This window comes from Pundamilia nyererei, unplaced genomic scaffold (genome assembly GCF_000239375.1).
Source record: "Pundamilia nyererei isolate P.nyererei 1_Seehausen unplaced genomic scaffold, PunNye1.0 scaffold00059, whole genome shotgun sequence".
In the NCBI taxonomy this organism is placed as follows: domain Eukaryota; kingdom Metazoa; phylum Chordata; class Actinopteri; order Cichliformes; family Cichlidae; genus Pundamilia; species Pundamilia nyererei.
The window spans coordinates 2,763,079-2,775,928 of NW_005187460.1; the positions used below are offsets into that span (position 1 = coordinate 2,763,079).

Here is a 12,850-nt window from a genome sequence, read left to right on the forward strand (position 1 = left end):
AGGCATGCACCGCTTACCAGGACTTAATTAATAATCTGCAATGGGAAGCAGGCCAAACACACACATAGACACGGGCACACATGGATACATGGGCACACTTAAAAAGGATGGGGACATGAGTGGCACAAAGAAAGCGAGGGGGGGGGGGACTTTCTCTCACACACTTAACGATACGCACACAAGTCACACTTATTCAAACAGACACAGCAGACAAACAGGATGCATGAAGGCCAAACACACATCCAGAGTTTGATCTATTGCTGGAAATGAGATTTGCTCAAGGTGTGCAATCCCTTTATTCACAACAGACGGCTGTATTCTTGCTAAAGGAGGAAGCAGCTAAGGTAAACACTTCTTAGTGTAATCAATGTAGTCACTGCATGGTAATGTTTGTGTCTTATAGTCAGATGCACAGTTTTCAGCAGTAGAAAACACATCAAATGTTCAAATTTTACTAAAAAGGTTTTTAAGAATTTCATACATGCAAAGCATTTCAAAAAGAAGTTGGGATGTGTTTCATCACCTCTCCTTAAAACAAAAATCTCAAAGTGCTTGAACTAAGGAAATCAAAAGCAAAATGGTATCCCATTCCCACAAGTACCTTTTACCTGGACTGTAGAGAAGCCAATTTAACAGCTGTACTTTCCTTTTTTTTTTCTTTGAAGCTTTGTTTTTGTGCAGAATGCAGTTTGGTATTGTTTTACTGAAATAAACAATGTCCACACTGAAAAAAAGCTACTGTGGATGACTGCGTAGCTTCTCCCCCCAAAAAAGGAAAAAGCATATTGTTGGAATATATTCCATGAACTGGAGCCTATCCTAGTTGTCAGGGGTAAGAGGCGGGGTACAAATTGGATAGGTCACAGTCTATCGTGGGGCCAACACAGCCAGACAATCATGCTCATTCACAGTCAAGTAATTTAGAATCAACCTAACCTGCGTGTAATTGGACTGTGGGAGGAAACTGGGGTACCTGGAGAGACTCTAAACAGGTACAAGGAAGACAAGCAATCTCGCTCTCTGCGACCTTCTTGCTGTGAGGCAACAGCCCTAACCACCACACCTCTGTGCACACTACATATTATTGGACATATTACACATTATTACGGATGCCAACGTCTAAACTCTTAGCACTGACAACAAGCGAGGAGCTCCATCTCACTAGAAAGAAAGTTTTCCAACTTTTGATTCTTCAGACCTCAGGAAAGTTTTCTGCTTTGCTACTATGCATGTTTGTTTTCTTTTGCATTCGTGCCACATTGTACTTATGGCAGCAAAGACAAACTATGTTCAGTTATTTTTATAAGAGTTCCTGAGTCCATGCAATGATTTATTTCTTTTTTGTTTTGCAGTACCGCCTGAGGACCAGATGGTCACAGACAGCCAATATTGGTTTTCAGCCTTGTCCCTTGTGTACAGAGATTTCTCCAGATTCCCTCAATCTTTTAATTACACAATGCACCATAGATGATGAAATTCCCAAATTCTTTGCAATATGTTGCCCAAACAGTCTTTCACAGAGAGGGGTAAACCACTCCCTATCTTTACTTCTAAAGGACTCAGCCACTCTGGGATGTTCTTTTAGCACTCAGTCATGTTACTGACTAACTTGATCCACTGCGAGACATTTCCCACTTTGTTTTTAAGCACGATGTGACTTTTCCAACTTTTTTTTTTGCAAAGAATTGCTGTCAACAAGTTCTAACTGAGCATATATTTCAAAGAACTAGAACATCCCTTAGTTTCACCACTTAATTAAAAATGGGGTTTAAATATCTTGCAAATCATTGCATTTGTTTTTATTTACATTTAAAACAGCAATCCCAACTTCTCCGAAAACAAGGTTTTATTTCCAAAATCTCTTCCATCTTGGACAGGATATTGCTTCCATATGGCATTTTTCTGCGATGTGTTTCCAATCATCTCACATTGCTAAAGAGCAATTATGGTTTTCAGCATCGTCCTAAAGCTGAACTCTGACAAAAGGCACAAAACTAAAGTCAATACTTGCTTACGCAAGGATGATATCACAAGACACATCGAAAGGACACAGTGCGGACTCCAATCCGAAAAGTGGTTAGGTAAAGAGCCGGGACGTTACAGTGAGTTACAACATGTTCTCTTAATGGCTGTTGGTGGTTTAACCCTGCATACAACAAGTTGTGTACGACACGCTGGGGAGCAGATTTGTGGGGGTTCGTTTGTTGAAGGAAAGAAAGCGATTTCAAAGAGAAGCTTTTCTCCATTGCTCCACAAAGCCTTCAGTTTTAGTGGCAGCAGTATTTGTAAGCATTCAAAACGATTCTCTGTTCACCGCGCATGACTCTCATAACAATTTGAGTTCAATCTGCTAGTGAGGGAGAGCTGGGAGATGTTATTTGCTCGTTTGTCTGTAATCATTGCTGTCTTGCTGCGCTCGCCTGTGTATCTGCGTGTGCGAGAGAGAGTTGCTGCTGTAATGACAAGAGGCTTTATTTCCATTTCACAGTTTGCCATCACTGCCTGTCAGTAGTGATTCTCTTCATCCCTGCTGCTAACTGTCAGTGCCGCTTCATACACAGCACAGAAATAATGCATCACGGGCACGCACAGGCAGATAAACATACATCAAATACGCAGACACACGCAACATCCCAAATGTTCAGTGATTACACACTCCACCAGCTGGATCTTTATAACAGAAAACCAATTATATCCTTTTGCCATCAGTGTGAAAGGGATTAAAATCTAACCTACATCTTAAGGCTGGGATAAAAAAAAAGAAGAAGTTTGAGGATTTAAACGCTTCGAATGCTGAATCAGATGCTGAAAGTGTCTCAGTCATGCTTTCTGTGCCCAGATTTGTGCGTTAACTGTTCACAGGCATTGGTCTTAACTTGAGATGACAGTCAAGCTGTGACTTAACACAAGAACACGCAGAATCGTCTCAGTTATTCACTGAAATCTCGCAGAGTCGCAATGAAATTCGGTTTAGACTTTCTGTGTAGGTACATCTCTATTTATGTCTTCAGTGTATTTTGGATTGATGTTACTGATGTTAAGGTGCAGCATGATTTTCAGTTGAACTGAGAGATTTTCCCCCCTCGCTACACACACACACACACACAACTAAAAAACAACAACATAGTGGTGTCCCACTTAAAACTCCACTTCAAACCAAAGTGTAATCTATAGCGTGCAACAAGATGGGAGCTGCCTGACGCCATGTTTTAATGCGATTGGAAAAAAGTGTGTCGCTTCCCTCCCTCCTCTTGGATGACTTCAAAAAGTGAGCGAGGGAGCTGTGTGATGTTTTTTTTTGGGATGGCAGAGCTTTTACTTTGACTCTTTCATCTGCTGGGTGACTCACTCGCTCGCTCTCTCCCTCCCTCTCCGCCGCCGGGCCCGATGGTGCACTGAGGAAACGAGGAGCTCGCAGAGATCCGGGCATGCGCGCACGGAGCTGTGATGCCAACATATACCAATGGAAGGCAAATCCAAATTTAGCCAATAATCTGCACAAAACATCTTAAACTTTACCCTCCACCCCTCCCCATAAAATCAGACCCCTTGCCTTGCCCCTCCAATCTCTTTGTCTCCCGGTTAGTCTGTCAGTGTGAGGTGAATGTGGGCCCTGTTTGATCATCCCCCAGCCACTGTTTTTCTCCTCCTCGCCTAATCCATGACCGACTGAATAATATGATTTGGTATATCTCCAAATGGCAGAGGACCAACCTAATAAGTCAGCAACGACAGGAGGCAAGAGAGAAGAACGAGACGTAGCTATGACAAATACAATGACAACAACCTTGTACCACCATCTTCCGGCTGAGAGAGAGAACAGTAAGCTCTCTGGAGGTCAGGATCAGAGCTAGAAAGAATGAATGGCTTCACATGGATAAAATATGAACGAATGTATTAAAAACCAACCAAACAAACAAAAAATTAAACAGCTATCACATCTTTCTGAGTCGCGACGTGGAAGCTGAGACTTGTCTATAGTTTTAGCACCAAAAGACTGTGTTCTCCAAAGAAATGAGACATTTATGGACCAGTTTATGGCTGATAAACACTCATAATAATGAGGATAACAAATGCAGTCCTCTAAAACACCACCTGTGGAATATTTCTGTGGCTCACTGTCACGTTAAGATATGCTTCACGCTTGCAAAAATTATAAATCTTTTACCTCAACTGCTACTCTGTTTGAGCAGATTTCTTTTCTCACGTTTTATGCAGTAAGCTGCTAATTTCCTACAGGCACGCAGAAAACGGGCACGTAAAGATTTACACAAACATTTTAAATAAAGAAAGCCAAAAAAAAAAGTCTGCCAATTGGAGTTGTAAATTCTCTGAAAATTAGGAAAATCAGCCGTGTGCTTGTTTTGTACTAAAAGCATCTTGGGTGGTCTGATCACAAGTGCACGGCTCTAAATATGGATGGGAATGCAACACAGTGAAGGCACATCAGGATCCAAACAGTCAAACCACATTCGGTCAGGGGTGCATGCGTCCACACATGGAAAGTTGTGTGAAAGCAGATGCGCGCACGGCCACATAAAAGTCTGCACAGTCAGCGTAGTGCACAGCACAACAAACAAAACTTATATACACATGAATTCCTTGGTGCAAACAAATTTTTAAAAAGGTTTTCAAAGTTTGTAGCCAAGCTGAAGCACCCAAGGCCTGCAGAAACTCTGTTCTCCAGATGTAATACTGAAAACAAAAGAAAAACCTCATTTTAAAGGGATTGCAGCAACTTTCTACAAATTAAAATGAAATGTGAGTGTAGATCTGTATACGCTCTCTTAAGACTTGAAAGTATATGAAAATCATTCCAGCTAAAATGATTTCTAAAGGGAAAGATTTGGAAAATCAGGGATCAGATATCAATAATGTGTCGAACTATTTAGTTCAGTTCTGTGTTATTCTATCTTTATATCACCAAATAATAGCAGGAGCTAGCAGGTGAGCTAACATAGAGGTCAACAAGTAGCTCTGCTATACCACCAGCTTTTCATTATATGTGTGCAAAACTGTAACACCTAACAGCAAATCGTGGTCATGACTGAAAAATACCGGCAGTGGCCAGTGCTAAAAATCAGCCTCACAGCAGACACACCTTTGGTATCAATTTTAAAATCCTACATCGCCTTGCTGTGAAGTTATCGCATTCACAAGATTTTCAGAAAACCTGAAAACTAGTCCAATATTTTTAGTAGATGCACTTATGTTATTAATTTCAAACTCCTCAAGTTATCTCATTCTCAAATTTGGGTGTCCATGTCATTGGCCTGCCTGTTTGCCCAGCAGAGTGACAATAATACCCCATCAGCCTTTTATGTCTGAGGGGTAAAAAACCCAGTCACTACTGCTTTGAGAGGAAACGACTCTAATGCAAATAAATTCACAGCACCTGATAAATAGCGCCATTACACTTTTACATTTATTATTGTATTCACTTTAGTTCACAAAAAAAGTTCAGTAAATTAATATTCTTTGATGTTTTTGGACAATTTATGTTACGAAATTAGGAGATCAATGTTCAAGGCTTAGCCTGATGTTACGTGTAAAACAATGATTCCCAGTCACCTTCTCAGACGGGAGAATACACCTTATTATACTTATTATACACTGAATATCAGATGTGAGCTTGGTATCAGCAGAAAGGTATCTGTATCAGACTGAAGGTTGAAGAAGTCGGATTATATATCCCTGCTTTGTATGAAAGATATTCTCAATTCCTAGCTGTTTGCAGTTAACAATGCAAAATAAATAAAAAGATAAATACTGGCGGATGCCAGTGTTACCTGGCAGTATAATCTTTAGCTGGTTCTTTAAGTTTAAGTTCTAAAATACCAGATCATCTCTTAGCAAGTTAAAAGATGTTCCACGCTTATTGTTTAATGTTAAAAAAATGAGCATGAAATATCTTTTAAATCCTCTGCGATCAAATTTTGCCCTGACCTGAAAATCCATACAGTTTTAGCAATTTAACAGCAGAGGGGTTATTATCATTTCAGCCTGAAACAGTGGTGTACAGATTATACTGCACCATTGAGAAACCTGGGGAATAGAAAAGGGATGAATTGAACTAGGGTAGCATGGTGGTGCAGTGGTTAACACCACAGCAAAAAGGTCCTGGTTTGAATCCACCATCTGGCTGAGTCCTTTCTGTGTGGAGTTTGTATGTTTTCCTCATGTCTGCATGGGTTCCCTCCAGGTGCTCTAGATTCCTCCCACAGTCCAAAGACATGGAGTTAGTTGGGTTAGGTTAACTGGTGACTCTACATTGCCCATAGCTGCAAATGTAAGTGCAAATGGCTTTCTGTCTCCGTCTACAACACACTAGTGACCTGTTCAGGGTGTTGGATAGGGGGGTTACAAAGAGAAGCCTCTTCTCTCAAAAAAGAACATCTCAGCACAGCACAGGTTTGTAAAACCAGATCTGAACAAACAACCAGATTTCTGGAACAATGTCCTTTGGACAAATGAGAATAAAGTAGAGATGTTTGACCATGATGGACAGCACTATGTCTGGGGATATCAAAACACAGCATATGAGAACAAACAGCTCGTACCTATTGTCGAGCACAGCACTGGAGGGGTGATGACTTGGGCTTATTTTGCAGGCACGGGACCATGAATTGATCTGTATGCCAAGTATTCTAGAAAGAGACGCGCGGCCATCAGTTTGGCCCAGAGTGGATCATGCAGCCTCAGCATGATTGAAATGCTGTGGCATTTAGGAGAGCTGTGCATAACTGAATGCCCACATACCTCAATGAACTGAAGCAAGACAATAAAGAAGAGTGAATGAAAATTCCTCCAAAAAAATTGAGATTAATAAAGTCATACAGAAAATGATCACTTCAGTTATTGCTGCTAACTGTGGTTCTACAAGCTGCTGACTAAAAGGATCTGATTAGTTTTTTCTGCTTCTGCATTTTCACTTAGCTTTTGTTGAATAAAAAAAACATTGCAATAAAATATGTGTTGCTGTTCACCTGAGGTATTTAAATTAGTTTGGGACCTGCTAAGGACCAGATTATTTTTAAAAAAAAAAGGAGAAGTCCTGGTATGTAAAACCTTGGAATTGAAATAGGGCGCACTTTCTTATTTTCATCACTATAAAAGGCTTATACATTTGCAGCATCGCGCCAGTGAGCGAAAACACAAAACAAAGCCCCAGTTCCAGTTAGGGGATACAGTCTCATTCACCTTCTGAAGCTAGGTAGCTTTCAGAGGAAAACCTCTCAGGTTAAAGTGAAAAACGTCCTTGAAGCAAACAAAAACACCTGTGAAACTAAAGAGACCAATTGGAAGGCACAGGCCTCCATGGTGTAGCTGTCTGATGCTCAGCCTGTGTGCGCCTGTGTCAGAGGATGACTGAGCTCTGTAGTGCCTTTCATGTCATGGACATCACATGGGGCACAGCCAGGGGGAAACTAGTGCAGTGACAGGAAGCAGTGGTTGGCTACTGCATGCCAAAAAGCTGCTTTCTCATTGGCTGACTTTGCCTTCAGGTAATTTTGTCACACTCGGTTAGTTTTTGATGAAATGCCCCGTTCCTTTGATGTGGGGTGCAAGTGTGCATGCACATGGACACTACCCTGTGCATGCACACACAGTCCTTTTCTACTACTTACCCATGGAAAGCTTTTTTTCTCCTTCATTTTTAATGTACATGTGTTGGTTATACCAACAATTAAAATAATATAAGAAAGAAGCTGGTGTATGTCATACAGATGCAACAAGGAAACTCAACATGTCTCTGTATTTATGCGCCCTCTCTTTTCTACCGGTACACACTCATGCAGATATAGTCAGGTCCACACAACCATATTAGACAAAATTCACACATCTAACCTCTTCTTGCAGTTCAAGGTGCTTTACTCTCCAGACTAAAGGTGAATATAAATTTTAATTTCCAAATTTCATTAAATTCCTATCAAACCTGAAGCCTCCTGATCTTTTGTCTTTCATTGTCTCAGAACTCTTGGCTGTATTAGCAAGCAAGGTGTGGCTATACATGGATATATACAGTTGTGTGGGGTGAAGACGTCCAACATAAAGACCTTTTCTCCACTAGACAAATGTCAAACTTCATATCCCTATTAAGCACCAGGTGGGGGGGGGGGATTAATTAGGCATATTACCGTGATCACGACTACATTGTAATGCAGTGTAGTATTCTGATAATATCTTATTGTGGGGTGTGGGGTGAGTTCAACTTCTACTAAGCACTGAGTGCAAATATAGCTGGTGTTTGACAAGAACCTGTTCATATGCATGTGGTAAGAAACTGTGCCTCCAAGCTGCTTAGCGAAGGCTTCTGGTTAAAACTAACTATTTACAGAAAGCACAAACATTATAAGTCTTGCTAGAGCTTGAAGGAAGGGTTAAAGATATCGGTGAAGACTGAGAGAGAGAGGGAGAGACAGAGAAATGGAGGGTGGAGGTGTAGGGTAGAATAAAAAAGTCAAATAAGGAGGTGGTGTGCGTAAGAGGCAGGATTCATGCTCACTGTAGCCCAGAGATGAGGCGTCTTTATCAGGCACAGAAGCGGCTTCACAGACCCCTCAGTGCAGAATAGAGATTGAGAGGTCTGGGGCTGTGTGTGTTCACACATGTGCATGTATGTGTGTACACACACACACACACACACACACACTAGCAAAGATAAGCTTCAATAGCATCCAGTCTAACACACCTCCACACACCTTTTCCTGAGCCTGCTTCCATCACTTTTCCTTCTCTCCTTTCCTTTTTGGTGATCAAATGCATTGAACTATCTCAACGTCTGATCTTATCTCCTCTGATTTCCTGCTTCTCATCATTTCATTCCAGAAGCTTTGCCCGTCTACTCCCAGAACCTCCACCAAAACACCGCTCCCCCACATCCCCCCCTGTATCCATCGCTCTCCCTTTCTGTCTCTCCCTTAAACGCACGTGTCTTTGATGAGAATCCATTCATGGATTTAATGGATTTCTCTTGCCTCTTTTTTTTCTTTTTTCAGAATCTGGGAGATGGGTTAAAAAAAATATATAAATATATATATATAAAAAAGAGGGAAAGCTGGCCTGCTCAGCCTCTGCTTCCAAGAGCATGGTGGACTGCAGAGGACAGCATTTCTGTCTGCATCAAAAGAATGAGAAATTTTCAGCTTACAAAACAGGGCGAACGAGTCAATATGGATCTGAGGTCTGGCTGACTTCAATTGCATGTGGGAAAAAAAGAAACAGGGTGTAAGAAATAGTAAAAGTTTTCCCTGCCCACTGCAAAGTCAAACTTGGAGACAGATAAGAAAGTACAAAAAAAAAAAAAGGAAAGTAAGATGTTCAACCTTTGGTGAATCTTTTTTTGAAGAATCAACGTTGAGCTGACAAAAAGGATGGAGAAATCATTAATCTCTTCATGAAAGTGAAACTAGCGCATTGCTGATAGTGTTATCTGTCTGAGTTCAACGCAGCTTTGAATCCACTCCAGACTGCCCAGCAACTGTGGGTCATTTTTTTTCTTGCGTACATAAAAGACCAAAGACACACAGAGGAATTAAAGCGGGGCCTAAAAGATAAAACAACTTTTAGCTGAAAAACAGCCTTTGCATATCCAAAAGGGACTGCTAGTAAATAGCGTGAGTTCTTCAAATAAAGATTACGCTGTCGTAAGCACACTCTCTTTCTCGGGTCTTTCTCGCTTCAGAATTACTGATTCTGTTCGCCATATGGAGCCAAAATGGCCGCCTGGGTGCTTCGGAGGTCCCTGCATTCCGGGCCTAATGCTGCACAGCTGGTGTGGGATGGTGTTTAATGAAAAATGCTCTCTTTGATGGGCCCTGCAGTAAGGATTAGTTTATGATCAACACCACCTTAGGTCAGCTTCCTGCTAGGCAAGCACAAGATTATGAGCGATTTCGCAACCGTGGGTCCAGCTTCTAAGGCGGCGAACGAACGAATATGACAGAGAGAAAGTAAAAAAGCACAAAAGCAAGAAAAGAAGATGGATAGTTGATGGAAGATTTCATTGAAGTACTTCCTGGTGCGTTAGGAATAGTAAAAAGCAATGCTGAACAATGGCTCTATTGAAATGCTGCGGTTTTCTCTCTACAACTGACCTTGCACATTTCAAAACAGTATATTCCACGATGATAAGTGGGTTACCCCAAAGACCCAAAAGTACAAATAGTTTTGATTTTGACAGCACTTATTGCCCAACTTTTTGTTTAGGCATATTCGGTTGATTTGATTGAGCAGTTCAGGGAAATCTGTCCTTAGGGTCAGATAACATTGGCCCAATTGTATTCTTAGCCAAATGCTCCGACATTTAAAACAGTTTCCCAGACTCACTGCAGCCACAAACGTTCTGAACATTACCTGACCAAATGTAAGCAGTCAGGACTGGACACTGAGCAGTTTTTAACATGCCAGCTTTCTAGTTCGAAGTCTGATGTCCGAGTGAGCCTGTGACAACAGATCGAGAATTCACAGAAAGCAAGTGGACGCCGCGTGTCCCGCCTCCTGCGCGTTTTGCCCATGCAGTACTCTCACCTCAACCAAACTGCTCTGCAGCAATGAGAACGTGCTTGGAGTGAATGTCCCCCATTATGAAAGGGCAACTTCGTGCAATGTTCAGACTAAATACCCAGGGTTGTTGGATAAAATCTCCTAATAGCAGGAGATGAGGTGCCTACCAAAGATTTTAAAGACTTCGTTGTTACACCAGAAACTTTGCTAGAGCAACAAATCAGGTTCAGTAGATCTAACAGCTGATGTGAAAATGAGAATCACTGTTTTTAACACTCAGCCTACAAAACAAAGCTTCTGCATCCCATCTTTCTTGACTTCAGGTACTGTTTTTAAGCACAAGGCTTCTATGAAACCCCCTCTCTTTTATACAGGTATACAACCTCTTCAGTTCATCCTCTTTTTCTCAAATTCACTGTTTAAATTATTCGAGATGTTCTGTTGCTGCTTTTGATGTTTTCCCAGGTTGTTTTCTTCTTTGACTTTTGGAAAACATGCAGATTCCCCACACCTCCTTAACCTTTACTACTCCAGGCATTCCAGTATTCATTCACCCAGTCAAAACAGAGTTAAAAACCCATATCTTATACTTTCTCACCTTCTCATGTGCAGCATCCTTCTCCTGCTGGTGGTTTCTCTCGAGCCGGTCCAGGGATGCCTGCTTGTCCAGGGTTGCTCTTTGCTTTTCCTCCTCCTGGAGCAACGCCATCTCGGCCAGCTGCTGCTTATGCTGGGCATGGGCCTTCTTGAGGTCCTCACGTAGCTCTGACAACTGGGCCTCCAAATCTGCAATTGTCTGGACAGAGATAAAAAGAAACCTGCTGAATTAAGTGAATTAAAATGAATGTCCAGTAATTTTTTCCCTCTATGTGTAGAAGGCCTTCTGCTCAGGCTCACACTGCATTTTGCAAAGGTGATTACTTTCAGATTTGCTGAGGTCATTATTTGAAGCTTTGGCCATGTTCAATATGAGCGTCCCACCATTGTAACACTAAGTACATCACAAAAAATAAAAAGTCCACATTTTAAGTACAGGTTTCTTGTATTTCTGTTTACTGAGAATTGCATATTGAGGGTTTTTTACCATCTGTGTTGTCATGGTCCTGGATCTTAGACCCAGGGTTTAGAATTTTTGTGGGTTCATGACTGCTTTTGGTTTTGGGAATGAATTGTGTTTGAGTTTTATTGTTTGTTTCTTTTGTAACACCGGCTGTACTGTTGATACTTTTGCTTGATGTCATTTATATCTTCCAACAGAGCGTGTGCGTCTTGGTGAGGCAGTTTTTAGTGAGTTCCCCTTTGTGCTCCATTCTGTTCCAGTCAGTGTTTTTCTCCTTCAGTGTCAAATTCAATTCAATTTTATTTCACAACAACAGCTGCATCAAGGCACTTTATATTGACTTTGCATTAATGGAGAGAAAACTCCAACCCCAACAATCCGATGGAATCCTGCGAGCAAGGATTTGGCAAAAGGGGGAAGGAAAAACTCCCTTTTAATAAGAAGAAACCTTCAGCAGAACCAGGCGCACGGAGCCATCCGCCATGCGATGAAGCCCTTACCCCTCTCTCGACCTCTCTCAGCCTTGACTTTGCTCCGAAGAACGTTTTAATAGCACTGCCAGTGAGAGTCAACATTACATAGTAAGAATGCTAATAAGTACAACCCTCCACGGCCCATGAAACACCAGAAATAGACTGGTCTGACATGCTGTGAAGCCGCATCTCAAGAGTTTGGGAGATGTCAAAAGGAGAAGATAAGTCTACTGTTTTGTCAAACCTACATCACATATTTGGGATGATGGAGACTATCTGCAAGAAATACGGGTGGGGGACTTTACATTGAAATGCACCTTATATCCTTACAGGTACTTGAGTTAGCTGTATTCACATACATTCAATACTGTAAACAGCAATGGACAGAAAAAAATAAAACACCTCGCAGGCATATTGTAATCATTTTACACAAATTACAAGCAATGAGTAAAGCGCATTGTAGTTAAGTGTAGGTGGATCTAAGATGAATTGCAGTGTTTCACACTTCCCTACCTGTATTGCATGTATTCCCCAGCTATTGCACATCCTCATTACTCTCCTTGGATTTTTTCTTTTTACTCCTCTTACTGTGGTTTGCACTGTGCGCTCAGGCTCCTGCCCCCTCCCGCTCCTCAAAAGCCTGGGCATCCCAGGACAACGCCACGTTAAGGCAATCAGACAGAAAGCGTCTGAAGTCTTTTTTAGCGGGCACTGGGGAGACTTCAAAGCAGTGTCACAAAAACAGGCAGATGTTGTGGCTGTGTTTCACTCGCTTCTACATTGGCACGAGCACACACACACACACACAGAT

The 12,850-nt window shown here is 41.6% G+C and overlaps 1 protein-coding gene across 5 annotated transcripts in view; it reads right to left on the reverse strand.

Moving 5' to 3' along the window:
• Nucleotides 1–12,850, reverse strand: part of cep112 (centrosomal protein 112) — a 125,489-nt gene that overhangs the window by 37,646 nt on the left and 74,993 nt on the right. For all 5 annotated transcript variants that reach the window (XM_005734649.1, XM_005734648.1, XM_005734646.1 and 2 more), the window contains one exon: nucleotides 11,105–11,302. In XM_005734649.1, coding sequence (XP_005734706.1) covers nucleotides 11,105–11,302 — 198 coding nt within the window. The remainder of the gene's footprint in view (nucleotides 1–11,104; nucleotides 11,303–12,850) is intronic.